The 21,551-nt window shown below is 46.0% G+C and overlaps 1 protein-coding gene across 5 annotated transcripts in view; it reads right to left on the reverse strand.

Moving 5' to 3' along the window:
- Positions 1-21,551, reverse strand: part of KANK1 (KN motif and ankyrin repeat domains 1) — a 118,438-nt gene that overhangs the window by 16,324 nt on the left and 80,563 nt on the right. For 3 of the 5 annotated variants that reach the window (XM_052777594.1, XM_052777593.1, XM_052777595.1), the window contains one exon: positions 9,073-11,727. In XM_052777594.1, the coding sequence (XP_052633554.1) occupies positions 9,073-11,727 (2,655 nt within the window). Of the gene's footprint in view, positions 1-9,072; positions 11,728-12,680; positions 12,871-21,252; positions 21,343-21,551 lie in introns of those variants that run through there. The other 2 variants (XM_052777596.1, XM_052777592.1) reach the window with 2 other exon arrangements.

Here is a 21,551-nt window from a genome sequence, read left to right on the forward strand (position 1 = left end):
GAACACGCTGTTTTTTTACACACATATATTTTTCCTTAAGTGATCTTGCTAGCACTTCTAGGAAAAAACATATAATGTTTAACTTACTTTAAACACTATCGCTTCTTCCTTTCAAAGCTTGCTTTAAACATGTGTGCCTCCATAGATTTTTCCTTGTTATTTATCATGAATTAAGCCACAGTCTCCTCATTCAAATAGATGAGTGGCATTGCACAGGATGCTAACATATTGTAGTAATGTGAATTCCAAATATTCACTTTTAGAAATACAGCCAACATCTTTACTGCTCTTGCTAGTCTGCCCTTCCCCCCTTCTTGCTTCACCTCAGTACTTTTTTTTTCCTGTAACAGGACATAATGAAGCTGATTTTTCCAAACACTGTCACTTCCCAGCAGTTCCTCTTCTTTGCTCCTGTTCTCACCCAAGTCTCCGAGTTCCCAACCAAGTCTCACCCCACATGCATTTCCAAGGCACCTTCTCCAGCCATGAGATGGATTGCACACTTCCACCATTGCTTATAGCTTCTCCAAGCTACAGGGGGAAGCCGCCTGCCAGGAAAAGCACACGGCATGGTATCGACGGACATGTCACTACGGGTATAGCCAAAAAGCTTCTGCCCTCTCAGGGAAGTGGGAGGTGAAGGCAGCAGCCACCCCAGTGCCTGCCGTGCAGGAGCAGCCCCTCTAGAGACGTGTCTGCACGCTCCGGACAAAACGGGCGCCCGTGAAAATCAAGAAGGCAGTCCTGCCCTCGCTCCCCCACCTCGCCTTGCTTCACAGTGGTGACTGACTTCGGTCGGGTCTCTTCCCGACAGCGAGCGCCATCCCTCAACTGCCAGCCGAGGAGAAGAAGGCTGCCAAGGCGATGGAGCGCCGAGCCAAAAACAATGATTTTTGAACTCCCTTAGCTGAAAAACAAGGAAACCGCCTCCCTCCTCCGCTCGCTTGGAGTGGTGACAGCTACAATTAAAGAGCACTGAACGGAGTAACCGCTTCCAACTGCAGCTGGTGGTGGCTGCCGTGGCTGGTTTTACCAGGTCACCCCTTCTGCTCCAGCCTGGCCACCGAGGACACACAGAGGGAGCGGAGGAAACCTGCTCTGAAGCAGCAGATATGGAAGGGCTCCGAAGCTCCCCAGGTTTACTGTAAGCTGAGGTCTCTCCGCCCCCTGCCAGGCGTCACAGTCCTTCTCCAAAGGCAGCTGTGGAAACTGCCTCGTGTCCTGGGGACACGGGTGGGCTTACGCATGCCAGAGCTGAGGGCAGGCGGCAGGGCTCTGGGAAGGCAGAGCGGGGGTCCTGCCTGACATGAACCGATGGCACCTTGGTGCACCCTGCTGTCCCCCCTCAGCAATGTTCAGCCCCCCAAAGCCAGAGCCTGAACTTCCTCAGGTGTCCATCTCCCTTCTGCCCTGGTACACGGCCGGGGAGGGAGCTGCAGCAGGGTCGAACAGAGAGAGGAGGAGGACAGTAGCAGACTCTTCTCTCCTGCCTCACAGCCTCTCTCCTGGCTAAACCTGCCTCCCATGCAACTCGATCTCAGTAAGTTCCCCCTCCTGGTTCATCCCTCGGTGGCTGAGAAGCACCACACAGAGTTCAGGATCTGGGGCATGCTGTCCATGCCTTCAAACGAAGGAGGAAAGGTGTCCTGCTCGGCCCCCAGCACCTGACAAAAGAGGATGACATCAAGGCTTGAGGACAAGCACACAAAAAATAAGCGTGCATTAGACGAACTGGCCAGTACACTCACTCTCCCCACACAGCTGTTAGATACCTACACTTACTGCGTCTACGGTAGCCAAGGTTCAAGGAAAGACAGCTTTGGGTCCAGCACAGCATTAATGCCACAAGCTATCAATTAGCATTTAACATCAGCTCTCAGGCCTTCCCCTTCACAAGACAGCCAACGTAAAGATGCTTGGAGAGCAGCAACGCAGTGCAAATCACTCGGAAAAATGGATGAAGGAAGCAGGTGTGCTACCCAAGACTACGGTCAACTATTTAGCAAATTAATCAGCCGCCGCCCAAACCAGAAAGCTGAACGAGCCAAGCTCCCTCTTCCTCCAACACGGCTGCAGGAGGGCCAGAGGCGACAGGGACCGCATTTCAAGTGTGGAAATGAAACCCTGGCTGAAGATCACCACCAGTCTACACGGACCTTAAAATAGACTCTTCATCTCACTTCACGCAGATCTCAAGTATGCCTGCACACAATCCTTCTCAGTCACACCGGGTCGCGGTGCCCAACACTGACAGTAAATCAGCCAACAGGTTCAACACTTAGCCAGCCACTGCCTCCGGGCAGAGCCACTCAGGTAGACTCGCCCCGATGGGTTTTGTTAGTTTACTGGTGTGGGCAAATAATGCAAACCTGACCTAAGTTTCTAAGTATTGATATAGCATAGCTAGCCACAGCATGGAGCTGCCAGGAATTTCTAAATGTATTTTGCAATATAGTAGGGGATCTTGGAAAAGTTCACGAGTAATTTAGAAGCCAAACTATAGAAAGACAAAACAAAAAACTTAACAGATTTCAACTGTTTGTAAATCCTTATGCAGAAAGCTACTCTCGTCAATTTCAGAGGGAAACAAGTGACTGAAGCATCTTCAGTGGTTTAGCCCCAGTGGTTTGAGGGAATGAGGGCACCTGTTTTTAATTTTTAGAGATAACCTCCTCTGCTAAATCACTTCTTTTGAAAATCTCACCAATTTAAACCAGGGTAACAGCAAAACTACTACGCATCAGCAGCAGATCACCCCTGCCATTTCTGGCACCTATAAAATCCGTTTATTGTTATTAAGATGCTATTTCCCTTCCTAACTGCAGACCTCCCCTCCCACTTACGAGAGCATGAATAGTCATGTAGTAAGCTGGTTCAGGGAACTCACTGGGTGAGTTTTAAAGAGTATTTTTTTCCCCTGAATTTGTGCTGAACTTGTGATACCAGAAGTCTGGCCTTCACCTGCTTTTGAAGAATTCCATTTAGTCTGATGGAAGCAAACCTAAGTAGTACTATAAAAACGATTTAGCTTGACAATACTGGAAATCAAGAGAAGTGCAAATGAGGCCAGGGGAATTAAATACCATCAGGATGAGAACCCAGCTCTCTGGCTGGAACATCACAGGCTTCTAGCTAAAAAAAGGGCACAAGCTTGCTGCGTATGTGGTAGCTGCACAGAGATTTTATTTTTAACCTGTTGATCAGTACGAGCATTTATTTGCACAATACGTTTATAACAGCCAATGATACAACTTATACACTCCCTATTAAAGACAGTGCATAAATGTTGTCTGGAGCATATACAGCAAGGAAATACTTCTCCTTCACACTGCATGATTTCTTCACAGTAGCAATAAGCTCCCTATGAAATTACTGTAACTGAAGAACACAAAGTCTTCTCCAGTGGTTTTAAATCTTATTAAGTTGCTTTATACTTAAAGAGTTATTTTTTTCATATAAATAATTTTTAATCCACTCTCCATTTGGTCTATGCATCAGAACAACTGAAGAAAAAAAACTCATTCTACTAAGGTAAATAAAAAAGCAGTGGTGATCAAACATGTTAAACATAACATGTTTAAACATTTACAACGATTGATATTAACCCATCCACCTGATAAATGTGTTACCTTCAGAATACTAAGTGTAGTTTCATTTTAAAAGGTACTTCTGAGCCATTCCAGGTTAAAAGTCAGTGAACTTAAGATTTCAGGACAAAAAACTGCCACACATGAACTTTTTATATGATAAACCCACAGAAGCCAGATTCACTTGGGGCCCAGGAGTAGGTAAATGTTGCAACTACCATTGGCTCCAGGGAAAATGCTCCTTCTAACAGGATGGCTCCTTTAACAGGATTGCAAGAACAATCTAAATTTCATTTTCACTCTCACTTTAACCATCTTTGTGTTGAGAAGCTGCTTTCCAACCCCAAACTAGCTTGTGAAGCCAGCTTGTTGAAACTGGAAGTCAAAACCAATTCCTTGAATTGAACAAGACTGAACACAAAAAATTACACATCTGTGAAGCAGCTAATCATTTTATTTATGAAATGCTCTCTTTTCCAAGACAACTGCATGTGAAGCTTGGTGAAAGCCATCCTAATTGCCCTGATGAGTGGTGGATCAAAGCATCTCATGACACTGGGCACAGCAGGAAGGTCATCTCAGAACTTTTTCTTCTTTCTCATTTATGAGGAGTTCATCTTCTCAGCTGATGCTTTATTGTTGCTGAAATACAACAACACTTCCTTGGAAAAATGGGAATCTCCTGCCATTAAATATTCATAAAATGTGGCTGTTACCATGGGAGTTGAACTGTGAACAAATCTCAGTGCCTGACATCACATCCCTGTGCCACAGTGCAGGGAGGGAACTGGAGTTTTACCACAGTCACTCTAACAGACAAGCTAGCAGGCTGGAGCTTGCCACTCTCTAAGCAGCAATATATTTGAAAGAAAAAAGTTATTTATATCATGGCAAATTATACTCTTTATTAACTGAAGCAGAAATGAAGAGATAGAGCAGCTTTCAGATTCAAACACTCCATGTAGTGCTGCCACAAAATGAAAACAGCAAATATTCTAATGATAACAATGATAATAGTATTAAGCTTGTGTTAACACATGACCAGGGAAGGTACGTCAAATGTCTTTAAAGAGGTTTATGGAATTTCACTTGAATAATGTCTTTATAGGACAATTACTGACCAGGTCTCTGCTCCTCTTCTGATATAATTGGATGGGTACCTAAAACAGGAAAAAAACCCACTTAACGCCTCAGCTCCTAATGTAGAGGTCACTACCATTTTCGAACGACAGAGGCATTTAAGCTTTCTATGTTGTCACAACTAGCAGGTCAATAGATACCATCTGCCATACGAAAAATGCAGAGGCGGCACTGTATTCTTTGAGATGCTGGCCAGACACATGTGAATAAACAGTAGTCATCTGGCACACAGATGGGACCATCTGCATGACCGTTTTGCATCATGCACTGCCTTCCAGGGAATATGAAAAATACTTCACGTATGTCAGTCACCCTCTCCCCGGCAGAGAGATGGATGGATCCCCTTTGTTACACAAACAAGCACATCTGTACAGAAACTTAAGATGGTGATTAAGGCATGCATCTGTGGCAGAGCTGAAGCAGAGGGCTTCATTCACTTGCCTAGACGTAGACAACCAGGGAGATTTGTAGCAGCCCACAGCTTTGCAGAGTCCACCGACATGCCTGCGCCTTGAACGGCATTGGCTCCTGAACCTCAGGCAAGCCTCAAGTCTTCAACTGCACCAGTGTGGTCCATGCTTCCAGGACAGGGGCTACTAAGCCATCAAGCTACACACTCTTTGAAGGAAAAGGCTACAAACTTTGTCAAAAATAAGAGCTGTAAAGAGAAAACAGCTTTTTCCAATTCCTTGCTGGTTCTGCATTACAAATGATGACACAGAGAGACAGCCACGGCCACAATACCTCATTAGTCCTACCCACCAGCTTTGGACAACCAGGGGCTTCTCGCACCACCATCATTCCTTCTGCCCTTCCATCGTCCCTCAGCCTGCCTCCCCAGCTCTGGGTGAAAGCTAGAGTTGAAAACTTTGAAAGATCCTTCCACCAGATGGCACATTACGTTTTCCTAACCCCCAAGACTCTCCTCCACCACTTGCCTCCCCCTTCCTTTCACTCCCTGAAGTCTTAATTCAAGAGGTTGCCTCCTTCCTCGCCATGATTAGTATAATGCTTCCACTGGGGTGCTCAGGATTGCTCAAAAAAGTGACTGTAAAACTGGTACTCCAAAGATCACTGAGGCAGAATAACCATGCATTTTCAGGTCAAATATGCTCAGGTAATTTTTCAGGGCAACAGCAGAGCAGTTGTTTTTAAACACCACCACCCTTGTGAATGTCTTGCCTGAGAAAGACATCCATCTACAAGACTTGTGAAACGTGTGTCTTATTAAAACCCCTACAAGCGACATTAGGCCCCTGACTGATATTTTGGAAAACACATCACAGGCGCACTCAAATCTAACTTACTGAAACTTCTCAAAAATTCTGTGACAATAAACAGAGAACCTGAACGCGCTGTCTGGTCTAAGAATAAGGATCAGTTAGCATCCGGGTTTGTCACCCACATCCATATGATCCAGCTGGACACAGACAGGGTGCCAATGCTGGCTAACAGGACTTTGTGGAGTGGACATCGGCTTGTCTGGCCAGCGGGTCTGATTTCCCTGACGTCACTAGGGCTTCTGAGAGATAGTGCATATGTAAATAGGAGTTGCTTCGTTACAGAAGTGAAGGTGTTTATTTTGTAACAAGCAATATATTAATTGCTAATGGACGCGGTTCAGAGATCATCTCAGAGGTCCGCTTGGCTTGCGTCTAAGGATGCCAGCTGCAGAGCCAGCCCACGTCCCGCTGGGCAGGCTCCAGCTCTCACGCCTGTGCCTCCAGCACCCGACACACGCTGCAAGACGGCAGACACCCCTGCAGCACAGCCTCGTCTCCCCAGCACTAGCAGGGAGAACTATCCGTAAAGCTGAGAATTTGACTGATGTGCTGCCACCTCAGGTATCAGAAGCAGTACGGACCACTAACCCTTTAACGCGGCAAACTGGTACCCAAATCACACACCTCAAAGCCAGCGCAGGTGCTTTTGCCCTAAAAGGACCTAGCCTCTAAGAGGCGCTTCCTAGGGATGCTCTTTGAATAAAATATTAAAGATGACACTACTACTGCTAATCTGAAGCCAGACACTTCTGCATCTATTTTCAGCCTGTTTTTCTAAGAAATTGAGGCCTGCGAGGTCATGCTTCTTTCAATAACTTAAACCCGATCGCTCATTCTAACCAAACCAGACTAAAGACTCAGTGCTCTGAAAGATTTTTGTATTTATACAAGCTTTAGAGATGCCAGGCCTCAAGAAAGGGGTGCTGGTTGAGTTGACACACGACACCTGAAAAGCTACATCCGAGAGACCTAAATGTCAGGAAAAGCTTACTAAGAGCTCACAAGCTATCATGAGATACTGATGCATGGGGAAAAAAAAAAAGCTTTATTAGTTCCAGGGCTTACAGAATTATTTAAGTTACTGCTTCATTCAGCAAAAATCCTTCTACAGAAAAAAGTAACTAACACGAGCTGTAAAACCACAGGAACAGACAGCAGGACCAGCAGATTAATGTAGTAAAGACAATATTTTCAAAATTAATAGAAAGAAAAGGGGAAACATTTCAGGCTTATGGCCTCCTTCCCACTCCAATTCTCCATGGGTCTAAACTGTTATAGCCCAGAGCTTGATTTATGCACGCAGTCTTGGCATGTAGCTCTCACCAAAGACTAAAAATAAAGCGATTTTACACTCAGCATCCACAGCTAAAGATAATGGCATTACAAGTAAAATTATTCCAGAATAATTTTATCAAGAATGTGAAATCTGAATCCGAGTAAGAACATCTTTAGTAAAATACGATCCATTGCTCCACCTGTGTCTAAATACTTTCAAGTCTCTAGACTACACATTTGATACTGTGTAGTAAAAGCAGGGAAAGGAATTGAGGATTTACAGCTAGTAAAAATTCTGGTTCACTGTTTTTAAGGACACTTCTGGTGTCTGCTAGATACTCTTATTATTATAGTATCATTACTTGTAAGAAGCCCAAAATATAAAGTGCATACCAGAAAGATAGTAATATTGCATATATAGTATCATATTGCATGTATGCAGACAGAATATCATACATTTTCTTTACCGCTACATAAATGTTGCTTATTGCTTTACTACTGGAAGCTAAAATTTTTACTTCAGCTCGTTTAATGGATGGTCCCATTTAGCACATGAACATTGAAAAGAATCAGATTTACCAAGCTGCCTTTTAACCAAAACAGGTAAACTTTAAGACAGTAAATAAGCGGCAAGAGCTTTATATAGCAGTGCATTAGCCAATAATGCTATGCTGTCATTAAATGGTATTTACTCAGGATTTTTCTTCCAATTCAGCACCCACTTTACAGATGAATTTGCACAAGTTTTTCCCATTTCCTTAACCTCTCGTTTCAGTCACTGTATGGCAGGACCAAGAAGACAGTATCAAACAGTCACTGCTAGGCATTGGTTTCCAGTAAGCCAACGTTTATAAATTTAATAGTAATGTGCCTGGATTCACCAATAAGGTATTAGAAAAAAAGTCTAAGTTTTAAAATAGACTACCAGACATCAAAAAATAATAACAAAAAAGTAAGCAACTTTACCCCAGGGAACAAAGAAATCCCTCAAATTAATTGTATAGATTTTAAAGTTAATAAATAAAATGCAAGGAGTATTTAAATCTCCATTCTTGCCTTTCCTGAGTGTCACCAAAACCTCCAGCAGTAATTACAGCTTATGCCTTTCAAACATGAGGTTGTAATTACGGATTAGGACAAACAGTTACTGGAACAGAGAAGATGCAAGATGTGGTTTCTGTGAAGCGTTCTGGAGTTGCCTACTAAAAAGCAATCAGCCCTGCTGATTCCCCTGGGGGAAAGCACCCCACAGCTCTCTGGCTGAGAGGCACAGAGAACGAAGGCAATGGAAGAAACACTACAAAACCCAGGGAAACGTCGGTGGAAACAAGTCAGTTAGATACACACGTTGAGTGTGACTTTCACCTCTGTCAAATCTGACACCGTAGTTTTTAAAAACTGCATGCCAAGTTTAAAGGAAGGACAAAATTCCAAACCCACAGGCATTAACCTCGAATACTATTAAAGTTATAAAACAGTATCAACACCTTGTACGGCAGTCAACCCCTGCATACTTTTAGATACCTCTCTTGCATAGTCAGAGCTATCACCGTCAGGCCCTTCAGAGTCTGCTGGACTGGGAGAGAGAAAACCACCTCTGGTTCTTCAGTTAGAAGCGGTGGGCTGGAGAGAACACCCAATGGGCACGTCTAGCAACAACATTATGTTCTGCGTTTCATCGGGGAGGATTACACACTTGCTTCCAGACTAAGCAAGAGCCTAGCTGGTGACTGACCCATGGCTCTGGCAAGGAGTGGACCGAACATGCACCTGGATGCTGGGCTTACCTGACGTGGTGCTTCTCTCCATGCACTGCTGCTGAAGGTCCAGGCTCCGCAGCTCCTCTGTGCTGGCATATTTCATGACGGAGTTGATGGAGGTGAGGGTGCTGATGAGCTGTGAATTGAGAGATCCAATCTGGGAGTGGGGCTCCCCAAAGGCTTCTGCCAATTCACTGTAATTTTCAGCAAGCAGCATCTGCTGTTCCTGCAGCAGCTTCTGCACGCGCTCAATGTAGTGATCCAAGCCCGTCCTCAACTCAGGTGGAGGCAGGGGGCTTTCCAACAGACCACTCACCGGCTCACACACAGACTCTCCACCAACACCAATGCTCCTGGTACCAGCCGGCACAACTGGCAATGGAGGCGGTCCACAGGCAATGCTCCTCATTTTAAGACCAACCAGGTAGTTCTCATGAACATTTATCTGCCCAACACCACAGTCTTTGGTTTTTACTGCAGAGGGCTTTTCAAAGCCAGGGTGGCTGGAGAGCAAGGTGCCCACTCCAACCGAACGCGTTTTAGCAGATGCGTGTATGTCCTTCACCCGGCCATCTCCCACTGCCACGCTCCGCGTCTCCACACTCTCCGTGTTGGTCTGTTTATCGCAGCTGCTCAGAGCGGTGTTCGTCCCGCAGTCCGCCAGGGAGGCCATCTCTGTGCCAGTGCACTGGCTCACCATCTCCAAAGCGGTGCTGGTTTGCCGGCTAGCCGTAGAAGGCACAGCCATCACTGTCGCCTCTGCCCTGGGCACAGCCTCTGTGGCCGTTTCACGGGACACATGCTCCTTGGGGGTGCAAACCATCACATCCACCGAGCAATCCCCGCAGCCCACAGACCTCACCGCTCCGACCGACCGCGCCGTCTGGCGGGGGCTCGGCACGCCTGCTGGCTCCTCCGTGTTGATGCCCGTCTCACAGACGCTTGTCTCTGCACCCACCGCCTTATTGTGCAGCTCAACGGACCTCCCGGTGCCCTGGTCTCGCACCTCTGCCCTCTCCCTCACCAGCCACCGGCTCATCAACAGCTCGGGGCCCGCAGCCACGCTCCGCACGGCAGGTCTGCAGGAGGTGCCGATGCTGCTTGTCTGCAGGTGGTTTCCCACTGACGAATCGGCAATGTCCACGTGGTCTCCCACCATTTGGTCTCTCGTTTGTACGATGGCCTCCACCATCCTGCTGATGATGCGGGGCTGAGCCATCACAGCTTTATCCAGTTTTTTCCTAGACCCAGCTGCCTGCAGCTCCTGTTTTAATTTGGTCATTTCCCTGTCATGGGTCGTTTCCTTTAACTGAACCTCTAGTCTGTAAATCTTCTCCTTAAGGGCTTCAATGGTCTGCTGCTGAAGCTCTATCTCTTTCTCGACCTCTGTAGACAAGCCAAGCATGGCTTCCGTCACCCCGACCCCAGACTCTCTCATTTCTTTCTCTGTCCCCACAGCTACTTCTTTGTGCTGCCTCACCGATCTGTTGTATATAACCACATCGTTCATGTTCTCATCAGCACCTACAGCAACAGATCGGGCTTCTTTTGTCAGGCTTTCTCTGTTCACCCGAAGGTTTGCTGGACTTTCATAGTTGCTATCCTGGATTTTTTTCTCCAGGGCTTGCATCTCAGCAGTCAGCTGCCTGAACTCCTCTATCCTCTGGGAGCTCTGCTCCACGCTCTCCACCTCCTCCTCACAATCTATGTACAGTTCTCCACCTCTTCTCACCTGAGACATGTGTTCCCACTGCTCTGCATTTCCCGCACTGTAGGATCGCTTTCTGAAACCGTATGTGTCATTTTGAGTCACTTTCCTCTGGTTTTTGAGTTCGGCCATCATGTGCCTCTTCTCTTCCTGCAAGACTGAAATTTTGACCTGCAGCACAGGAATGGTCTTGACTTGCTCCTCAAGCTCCTTGAGACGCTTGAGGGCAACTGCCATTTGCTCCCTGATGTGCTGCAGATGCACTGGGCTCACGTTGGTGACCGGCGTGGATATACCCGAGCTCATGGGGCTGTGACGGATGGAGCTGCTCAAGGAGGAGCTGAAGCAGGCGCCGTAGTCCCCGTTCCCCTGATACCCGTTCTGCAGCTGCTGAGACATGTGACCGTACCCGCTGGATCCCACAAAAGAGGGGAGGGAGCTCGTAGAGCCCATGCCTCCAAAGCTGGAAAGCCGGGGTCTGCGGACATCTCCAGGTGTGACCTGCATCATCCTCTCCTGCTCGAGTCGCCTCCGCGTTTCCATGAGGGTTTTTGTTACATGGAGGTTGTGCCGAGGAGGCTGCGGGGAGGGAGGAGGAAGCTGCTTACTCTCAGGGATGGTTAAGTAAGAAGGAGATGCTTCAAAGGTAACTGAGGGTCTCACAGCAATGGATGAGGTCACTTGACTCCTCGCTGCCAAACAAGACTGCTTGTTCTCATCACTGTTCGACGAAGAGAGAGACTCCGTGGAGGTCCAGCCACCGCACCGGCCACCAGAGTTCTTGGTACCCGCTGAGGCTGGTATGGCTTTCCTCTTCTTTTGGATGTTTAGTTTCTTAATGGTATTGCCCTTTTGTATATCATCCACGTACTTCAGAAAATCCAAGTCCAGCTGGTAGCCATAAGGTGTTTCCACAAAATAGGGGTCTTTCCGTTCTTTTTCATCTTCTCCATTTATAGTAACTTCTTCTTTTTCTGGAAAAGAAGAAACAAAATCAGCATTGGAAAAGAAACTATGCCTCAGTAAACTACGCGCTGAAACACAAGCACAGAAAGACGGGTGCTCACAGCACACTGGAGGCAGAAACTGCTGCAGCAGCTCAGCGAGCAGACCAGCTTTCCGCTGACTGACCCTTAACACTAAATCCCGATTAACTTTTAAAAAGTTAATCAGTAGGTTTTCAAACGCTGAGAAGTGCATACCCACATAAATGTGTACACATGCATACACACAGATAGCGTCTGTTAACAAAGGGGCACAGAAGTGGCACAGCTAGTAGCTCAAAGCTGTCCTTCCCCGAATCCCTCCAGTCTTCCCGTGTCACACCAGGCTTTCACACACGCTGTGCTGTCACGTAAAGACCACAAGGTTACAACATACCGCACTAATCATCCGGAGACCACCTTCTCTAGAGGGTGCCTTTGAGCAAGCGAGGGGAACTCCGACCCCACTCCTTATGCAACCGATGCCATTAGACTTTACACAGATCTGCTTCTGTTTTATGGCTTCGGGAACTGCTGCCGCAAGAGCAGCAATACCAGTTTGCTCTCACCTCAGCTCACACCGCTTCCATCAGCACCTCTGCCTCTTTCATTTTAAACTGCACAAATGCCCCAGCACCCAGACGGGCAGCAGGACCCCCTTCTAGCAGGGTCCCAAATCCCACTGCTGAGGGAGACTGTCGTCTCGCACATGAGGAAAGCCTGTCTGCCCTCCAGACACAGGACTTGCCTGTCCCCAAAGCAATCTAAATAAAACTTCACCAGATCCACTGGGCTTCCTTGGGCTGAGTATTTATACGCAGCGCTGCTATACAACCTGCTCCTCCCGTCCCACTTGGGGGGGGAGGGGGGGAGAAGAGAAAAGGGAAAAACAATTGTTGCGAGTTACGAGCTGGAGGAATAATAAAAGCCAGCTTTCTGGTTACCTGAATTAGCCACATGCCTCTGCCCCCACACTGCAAATTTTCCAGCCACGTATGGCTGCCTCAGCTTCATGTGTCACACGCCGAAGCCCTGCCTCCCTCCCGGCTTTCTCCTTCTTCACCCCATAAGGCGGAAAGAGCCGCCCGCACCCGCGAACACCGGCCCCGCCGCCCAGCTCCGCAGCGCCCGCCCTCCGCCCGGGCCGGGCCGGGCCGGGCCGGGCCGGGGGCCGGGGCCCTGCCCGCTCCCCCCGCCCGCCGGCCGACCCCTGCCGCCGGGCCCGCCCCGTCCGCCGAGCGCAGCAGGCGGCTACCGTGGCTGTAAGCGAATTTTTGCTCGCTCTGTTTCGTTTTTAAAAGGCGAGGTTTGGAAGCCGCGTCCTCTTAAAGGAATATAAGCGGGGGCGGGGGGAGGGGGGGGGGGAGAAACTCTCGACTTACTGCAACTACAGGAAGTGACTTAATGTTGTACTGAAAAGGTTTGGGAGAAGGGGGGGGGGAGCTCCTGTTTTTCCAGTTTCCTTGGCATGCTTAAAAAAAAGCTTTGTCTACAGACAGTGTAACTGCTTTCATGGCGATCCTTTACGCTTTTGGCTACCACAGGGCACCCCGAGCAGTAGATGCTGCTCAGGGAAAACCTACCTTCCCCGGCACGGGAAAGGAGTAGGACGGAGACAGAGACACGGGCAGGCACCTGTGAGAGCCACAGAAGTGGGGCTGACCTGAGCGCGTTGGTATCTCGGTCCTGCAGTGTGGACAGACTGGTTGGCAGACACAAACAACCCCCCCGACCACATGTTTCTGCTGAAAGACCAGAGTCTCAGTATGCTGTGGTATTTACTTATAGATGCACCCAAAATAGCTATCTAAATACCAGAGTGGAAGCAAAAATACACGCACACACACACAATTTAAGCACATAAGCACACACAGCTCCTTCCAGCAGGACTGTCTCAATGTCAGGCTGGGAAAAAGTCTCCAGGACTCGCACTGACAGGGAGAGAATGAGACAGAGCATACTCTCCAAATTACTCCTCTTCCTCCCCAAATTCAGTGCTCCGTTCCCAGATTCTTACCCTGGCTCCATTGCCCGCAGACAGACAGCTCTCCTTTGCTTTCCACACCCCACAGCTCCTCACCCTAGGATGGTTACCCTTCCTTCCTGCCCGCACCCTGGGTTTGTCCCCACTCTCACACTGGCCGTCATCCCCGGTAGTCTTCTGGTCTCTTTCTGTCTTCTTCCCACACTTCGGAGTTCTCACCCATTTTCTCTACTTACAACCATTTGCTTGCTCCACCAATTCTAACCCAAAATCTGGTTAAACTCTCGCCCCTCATCCCAGGCTTGGTTCTAGTCACTTCACCCAGCCCATGTAAATTAAAAGCTCCGTCAATTTTACCTGTTCTCCCATTTTTCCCAGTTCCTTTCCTCTGCTTGTCTTGGTCCTCGTCTTCCTACCCAGCAACATCTCCAATTCTCCCATCACTACACCAGTGAAGTCAGGCAGCTCCTCTAAGCTGTCCTTGGGCACAATGCCTAAGTGTTGGATGGGGGAGGGAGGAACAGACTCTTTGGAAGTCCCAGGACTTAAGAATTAATGCATCTTCGGAGAAATATTCATAAAACCTCTAAAAAGACATGCAAATCTCATGTTAAGTCATGAGAGCCAAACTGGAATCTCAGATACATTTTTTCTTCTTCATGGAATGGTATTAAGATTGCTCAAGAGAAACCTATAAAAAATAAATAAAAAAATAATCACACCGACACTGAATCCCTCACTAAACTGCTCCACAACACCTACAGGCAGCTCAGTGTCTTCACAATGAAATCCCTTTGGTCCTCAGCCTAAGCTGGTGGCACTACCAGGCCACAGTTCATATCTGCTGCCTCCACAAGCATGAGACTGTGCGTGGAGCTGACTGCCTATTTCTTCTCCTTAAAATAACACAGTGAGCACTCCAACAATACAATTCCAGTATTATTAGTTGATCTCTGGAGATGTTTCTTGATACGTTAAAACAAATGACAATCAGGCATGCATCTATCACTAACAACACAACACTGATGCAGCGTGCAGGAGCTGCACCAAGCCTTTGTGCATTTTGCTGCCTCAGAGAAAGGGCCAACATGGGTCTGCCTGTTAAGCATGGAACAAAGCAAAATGATAGCTGTTTTCAAGCAATAAAAATGATTTTGTTGGTTCAAAAAGAAAAAAAAACCCTAATAAAAAGGAAATGAATAAACACCTGGTAAGAGTGTAGCCCTTCTTCCTTTCAGCCCCTTAGGTCCTGGATGAACCATGGATGCCCGTAGTTCTGGCTTTGGTGGGCGAGTACGACGTGCTCCACAGGCAGGTACCTCAGATTAACCTCAGAGGAAGCTGTATCTATTTGCCCTTCAGCCAGATAGGCAAGTCTTCATGCCCAGAGACCTCAAGTGAGCAAAAGATTCCTACCCCATTCACCCCAAGACACACAGAAGTAGTGCAGCAAATACCAGGCAGTACAAACGCTCTTGTTAGGTGTGTTGTCTCATCCTTGGCCGGCTGATCATAGGCACAGCTAAAATTAAAAGAACTATTCCCCAGTCTATATAGTAGCTCAGGCAAATATTAATCACATCACTGTGTTACACTGAAACAGTATGTGCAGATACACAAACACATACACTTTTGTCTGCGAAAATGCTGCAGACACTCCTGTTTTCCCCTGGAATGTTTTTAAATGCAATGAGACACAAACACATGATGCTTTTAGGCCAGTACCTGTGAAGTAAAACACTCTGTGAAGCACAGAGGCCTCATTGTGGTACTGTCGTTATTAATGCATTTCTCCAGAAGTATGCAAAGACTTCATTTCCCTCTCCCTGCTGCAGGACAACCACAGGCAGGACACAAGCAGCATTTAAAAAATGCACTCTTCAATTCTCGCCTCCTGCACTGCTGGGACTGGCTCTGTCCAAACATTCCAGTCTTGCCAACTTGTATTAAATTATATCCTATCCAATGCACTACACAAGAACATCAGTATATTAAAATATTAAGTCAGCCCTACCCAAGTCCACACTAATCATGTCTGCTCCCAGACCAGGAGAACTGGAAAAAAATAGAACATTTAGTTGACGTGCTTCAAGACTTCTGAGGGAGAGAAAAGCAGTGAAAATGTGGGCAGACATACAGTTTTGGTTCTGCAAGCTTGGAAAACTTTACCGTAGAGCTGCCTTGGAGGGTCCAGGAAGAGCAAAGAGAGGCAACTGAAGATGTACTTCTGAAGCTAAAAGTCTAAGGTGCCTTGAAAAATATAGACATCACATCTAAAGCCTTTTCTTGCCATCTGGTTATGATATCTGCTCTGAGGCATTTTTATCTTGGATCTGACTGCTATTAAAGAAGTCTTTTCCATTGAAATAATGTTATGAATAACAGAGTCTCCTTCCAGAATTATGGCATAAGACAATTCATAAAGAATGCTGCAGAGGAAAAATACAGAGGCAACAGCTGGCATAAACAGAGTCAAATCAGTATTTTTATATGCTCAACTTCAGTTTGAAAGGTTATCTGAGGCAGGAAAAGAAGGGATAAAAAAACCAGTTCTGACTTTTTGATTCTTTACTGCAACAGAGAAGAAATTGTTGCTTTTTCCCTTCCCCTCGCACCCCCGATACTACTTTTGTTCTTTTCTCTATCTGTTCTTTGGCATATATAAATGAGTGTCAGCCTCACCTTCTGAAAAGAACGAGAACACATGAGGCTGAGCTCTTGTTTAAAAAGAAAAAGCAGAATGGAATAATTAACAATTTTTCTTTCATTCTTCTTTTCAGGTCTTGGGATTTGAATGTAAGTTAAAAAAAACCCAACAAAACCACTTGGAAAATAGACCTTAGCCTTGCAGCACACTCATTTAATCGGCCTGCTTTTGGCTAGCAATATACAGAAGATGCCATGAAATTACTAGATCTCCAACAATTCAGCCTAGCTCTGCAGTATTTTCAAAGGTGCGGGGAAAAAAGCCCAAAACCCAAACAACCTGTCAGATTTTTATTTTATTCCAAGAACTGAGAGCGGAACACTTAGAGAAAGTTGTCTCTGTACTTTGCCAGACACAGCAGGAGCATTGAGTGTTTTATTTTTCCCTTTGCAGTTAAAGCACGCAGCGGTAGCATGAAGCACACTGCAGGTGTGGAGCGCAGACTGCGTCATTTGGCTGCTCTTCTCCCAAAAGGAAGAGAGCCACCGCAGCACAGCACAGTCAGGCCACGCAGCTGCCCATGATGATGCTCCGGTGCTGGCCTCAGCCACCCCTGCTGCAGTGCCAGGCTGGAGTGCCGCGATGACCCAGCTCAGCTTAGCTTGTACAAGCCATGGCACGATTGCCCAGTACGCTACACTATAGTGTAGACGTGGCTGATGATTACACCTTCCTCTCTTTTTCTGCTATGGAAAAACAACCAATAAATACCACCTTATAAGAATGGTAATCTGTTTTGCTATTACTCAGCTACAGCTATGCCTGGAGCAAACGGGATTTAACTCCTGATGCACCTGAGGCTGTCAGGTATGGGGTACTATAGTCCAAACCAAAACGCCCCAGCCAGAGCGGGATGACAGACCCTGCTACCAACCCCGCAGTTACAGATGCGGAGGATTCTCCTGTTACAGAGGAATTCCATTTACTGCACATTTTACTGAAGAAATGAATCTCCAGTGTAAAATATTTGCTACAAATTTAATCTCAAAGAAAAATAAGGAGCAGAAAAATGGTAAAATATAAGGTTTTTAGATTACTTTTTAAAATTTATGTGTCAATAGCCCAACTGGGGAGCTGACTTTTAAATCTGACATCTAAACACTCAGTGCTTTGGGTTGGGGGTTGTAATCAAAAAATGGGGGACAGCGGCTTCCCTAATAATAATAACAGAGAAGGGCTGAAGCTACAACACTGTGTAATAAACAGGTTTTTATTTCAAGATGTAGAAGCTCCAGCTCAGGTATTTGTAGTGGTAAGCCTCACAGAAGTAAATTAAGGACACCACCTCAAGTCAATGAACACAAGCAGAAGCAATGTTGAAGAAAGATGGTTCAGACTGCTGCTGTGTTTTGGCTGCACTGTGAACGCAAACACTAGGACACTGGGCTACAATGCCACATTTACCACACAACATTGGAAAAAGAAGGCATTTTAAGAATGGATCTGCTGTCTTAATCCCATGCTCTTTCTAGAAGAAGTAGGACCATTACAACAATAGAAGAAAAACTCAAAACAATCACAGCCACAATGCAAATGCCATTAAAAGCATCAAAAGTCTTTCCGTTGACTTAACTGGGCTTTTCCATTGACTTGATCAACCCACAGTGAAAACAGTCTCTCAAACAGTTATGTTCCTCTGAACCTGAAAAATCTTAGTTGCTTAGCATTATAGCAAAACCAGTGAGCCAGCTCCCACCTTGGTACTGGTGATCAGATGGATGCATTAGTCTGGATGTCCCACTGTCAACTCTTCCTCAAGGGTCAATTGCTAAACCATAGAACCATTTCTTAACCTTGTAGAAGAGACTCTGGCTTTTCTTATTCTTGTCCCTTTGCTACATGTTTGCTAACTACGTGCTGATTATCGTTCATAGCTACGAAAACCAGAGCACTTTGTTATCACGTAGAAAGTGCTCAGAATGCTCACCAGCCTGCTACCCAAAGGCATATATATATATATATATATATATGTATGTAAAAGCCTTTTTGGTGTTAGGAGGGGGTCTTTCGGTCTTTCAAGGTCACATTACCTTTTTTTACATCATTAAAGGTTTTTTCACATGGTAAAAAAGAGTTACCTACAGAGTTTATATCTGAACTTCATATAACCACAACTGAAAATTATTTCTGTGAGCTGAAAGTAAACACCACCTTTCAAAAAACACACCTCCTAACCCTCTCTGGTCTTTTTAAGGTCTAAAACTTTTACTTCTAGAATCTCTGAACTGCAAGCTTGCTGCTCAAACAGAAGTTCCTTTAAAACATAAAATACAGACTATAAGAAAGTTGTGCAAATTAATCAACCCAGAATAAAGGATTAATCTTGCTTACAAGAAATCTGTTGGGGGGGGGGGGGGGGGGGAGAATAAAAAAGTACAAGCAACTGTCCTGAGAGTGACTGTAATATGCCCCCTGATCAAAATTCACAAAATCTTCTTTATATTCTTGACAACTCCCTTATTTGAGGCCAATAATAAATCTCCTTTTCAACTGCTCTCACTTTGTGGGAATAGCACTAGATCTGGCAGTTCTGTGGTGGGACATCTTGTACGTGCACCACCTCAAGGCTGCTAACCATGGAAACTCAAAGCTACGAGGCTAGTCTGTTTTGCCTCCACCCCAGTTTCTGACTCAGAGGTCCCCCACAGGAAATCAAACTGCAGCTGGCAGGAAGCAGGGCATGGGTGGGAAGCCATGTAGTCATTACCTTATTCTGCTAACTACCCCACCAGCAGCAAGGAAGAGCAGAGCAGAAACCATGGTGGGGGCTGCTGCTGTTGTCAGCAGTACTGCTACCTGTGGGTAGAAACTACTCTAAAAACAGTGGCCGCTTGGGCAAACTGCTGTCACAAGTCAGCCTGTGGGTCCACTGTGGCTCTGAGCGTGACCAGCAGGTCCACCATCAAGCAAGTCAAAAGCAAGTGGCAGCCTTAGTTGCATTGCACCAATGCATTTCCCAAATCATCTTCCACCAATGCGACTTTAGCCAATGTGCTGTGTCAAGACATGCAACTGAGGGAGGAAGAGCTTGCCTTACATTGAAAGCAAACCACTGAACCAGTGGCGGGGGCTTAGTTAGCTCAGTCACAGAAAATGCTCTCCTCTGAAAGATGCTTATTTCCTCATAGTAAAGTTAGACTCCTGCTCTCTCAGGTATCACTGGGAAGAGCAACGAGGTGTGAACAGTCATCCTTGACTTTGGGGCTTGAAATGGGGGGCATCTCAGTCCTGTTTACTTATGTTTGAAAACCAGATGCCAACAAGGTAAGTCCAAACCAGTATGAATTTATTCTTTCCAAGCGCCATGTGCATTTTTTTCACCTTGCAGTATTTGTCTACTTGAGAACTGCCCTTCATCATTCCCTGAAGCATTTATTTCATTCACTTTCTACTATGTGCACACTTACTGGCTCCAGGCACGTTTGTGACAAATGAAGAGCATTCAGTTTAAAGGTACTTTCCAAATCTAGACTAACTCAGGCCTGGCAAAATAATGTAAGTTACGGCAAACAGTAGATACCCATCACAAGCTCCTCGCAGACTGGGAGAAAGCCATATGATGTGATCTACCGAACACAGTAGGAGAGCAGCTCAGTTTCAGACCACCATCGCCCTCCTTTCCGAAAATACATCCCACTAGATCTGGGCTATTTCAGCCAGCAATGCTGATGAATGCAAGGCTGAGTCCCAGTGTTGGTAAGGCACCTTGCTGTTCTCTGCTGCACAGGAGAAACCCCGAAGCTCCCCCACTTCCCTTGCCAACCCTTGAAAACATGGCATACCTGTCCCATTCTTCCAACAGTACATCACCCCGTTGCTTTACACCACTTCATTGTCACAAGAAAAACGACAAAGGAAAAAATAATTACAAAGAACAAGGCTTGTGTCCACATGGTAGGATGGGCTTCACAAAACCCAGACAGAGGACTGGCAAAGCAGAAGAGGAGCAAACCCCCAAATATTTCTCTTCCTTCCTCACTCATCCACATCATCTCCCCACTCCCCAAGGGGGCCAAAGGAGTCATGGATGCAAGCCAGGTGTTCCCCTGAAAATGTCATTTAACACAACTGTTCATCAGTGTTACCTGCTGAAGCCCAAGCAAAGGCGGCTGTGTTTGCTTTCTAGCCAAGAACAACTGAATCACAAACCCAAAATATTTAGATTTATAATGTCATTACCCTTCTGTGCCTATAAATCTCCCAAGAGGTGAGAAGTGGAGAACAGATACATAGGGCTATTGTAACAGGAGTAACCATCAGGAAAGAACCTGGACTCCTGGGGTATAAACCTGCCATGGATTATTAAAACTGATTTACAGTTTCAGTTTGGTCTTACAGCTGTGCACAGAGCGGAAAAAATGGAAGAATTGTCTTCTGCAAGAATGGTTCCACAAATATTTGTATTTATGAGTCCTGGAAGGACATTATTTTGTCACATGCTTACCTCCATAAGGAATATGGTTTATGCTGCATAATCAGTATGGTATTTCAAATACCTGGAATTGTTCCCTCCTACCCTTTTTTATATTAATCTAGTACTGATTCCTTCTGTGAGATAAGACGTGTGTTGCCTTCCAAACTTCAAAAGCTAAGCAATTTGCATTTTCCAAAAACACTGAAAGTTTTTTATCTGTACTTAAGATAGTTCAGACCCATGAACTGATTCTCTCCAAAAAGTCAAAAAAGTGATCATCAGAGAAAATATGGAAAAGGTCATTATTAGAATTAATTCTTTATGCACATTCTAAATAGCTAAAAACAGTGGCTTATAATTGAAAGTCTACAAACAATTTTCAAAATTAGCCACTTTAAGGGTAACAGTTACCTTTCTGCTGTTGAAACGATGCCTTACAGTAAATAGTTGCAGCACTCCCTTCACTTGAGCGTTCACAACACCAATCTCCCGGTAGAAAACCTGCATTTGTTGAAGGAGACAAACTACTCTGTATGTAACAACAAAAACAAAGAGGCTACCAGAGGTGCATGAAAACACAAGTGCAAACGCCCTTCAGACAGCAGCGCTTGCGAGACAACCCAGCTAACTGGGCACTATTAAAAAACCAATAAAAAATTCCCAACTTAATACCCTATAAGATCGTCGAGGGCTGGTTTCAGCTGTGCTAC

Source organism: Harpia harpyja, chromosome Z, assembly GCF_026419915.1.
Source record: "Harpia harpyja isolate bHarHar1 chromosome Z, bHarHar1 primary haplotype, whole genome shotgun sequence".
NCBI classification, from domain to species: Eukaryota; Metazoa; Chordata; class Aves; order Accipitriformes; family Accipitridae; genus Harpia; species Harpia harpyja.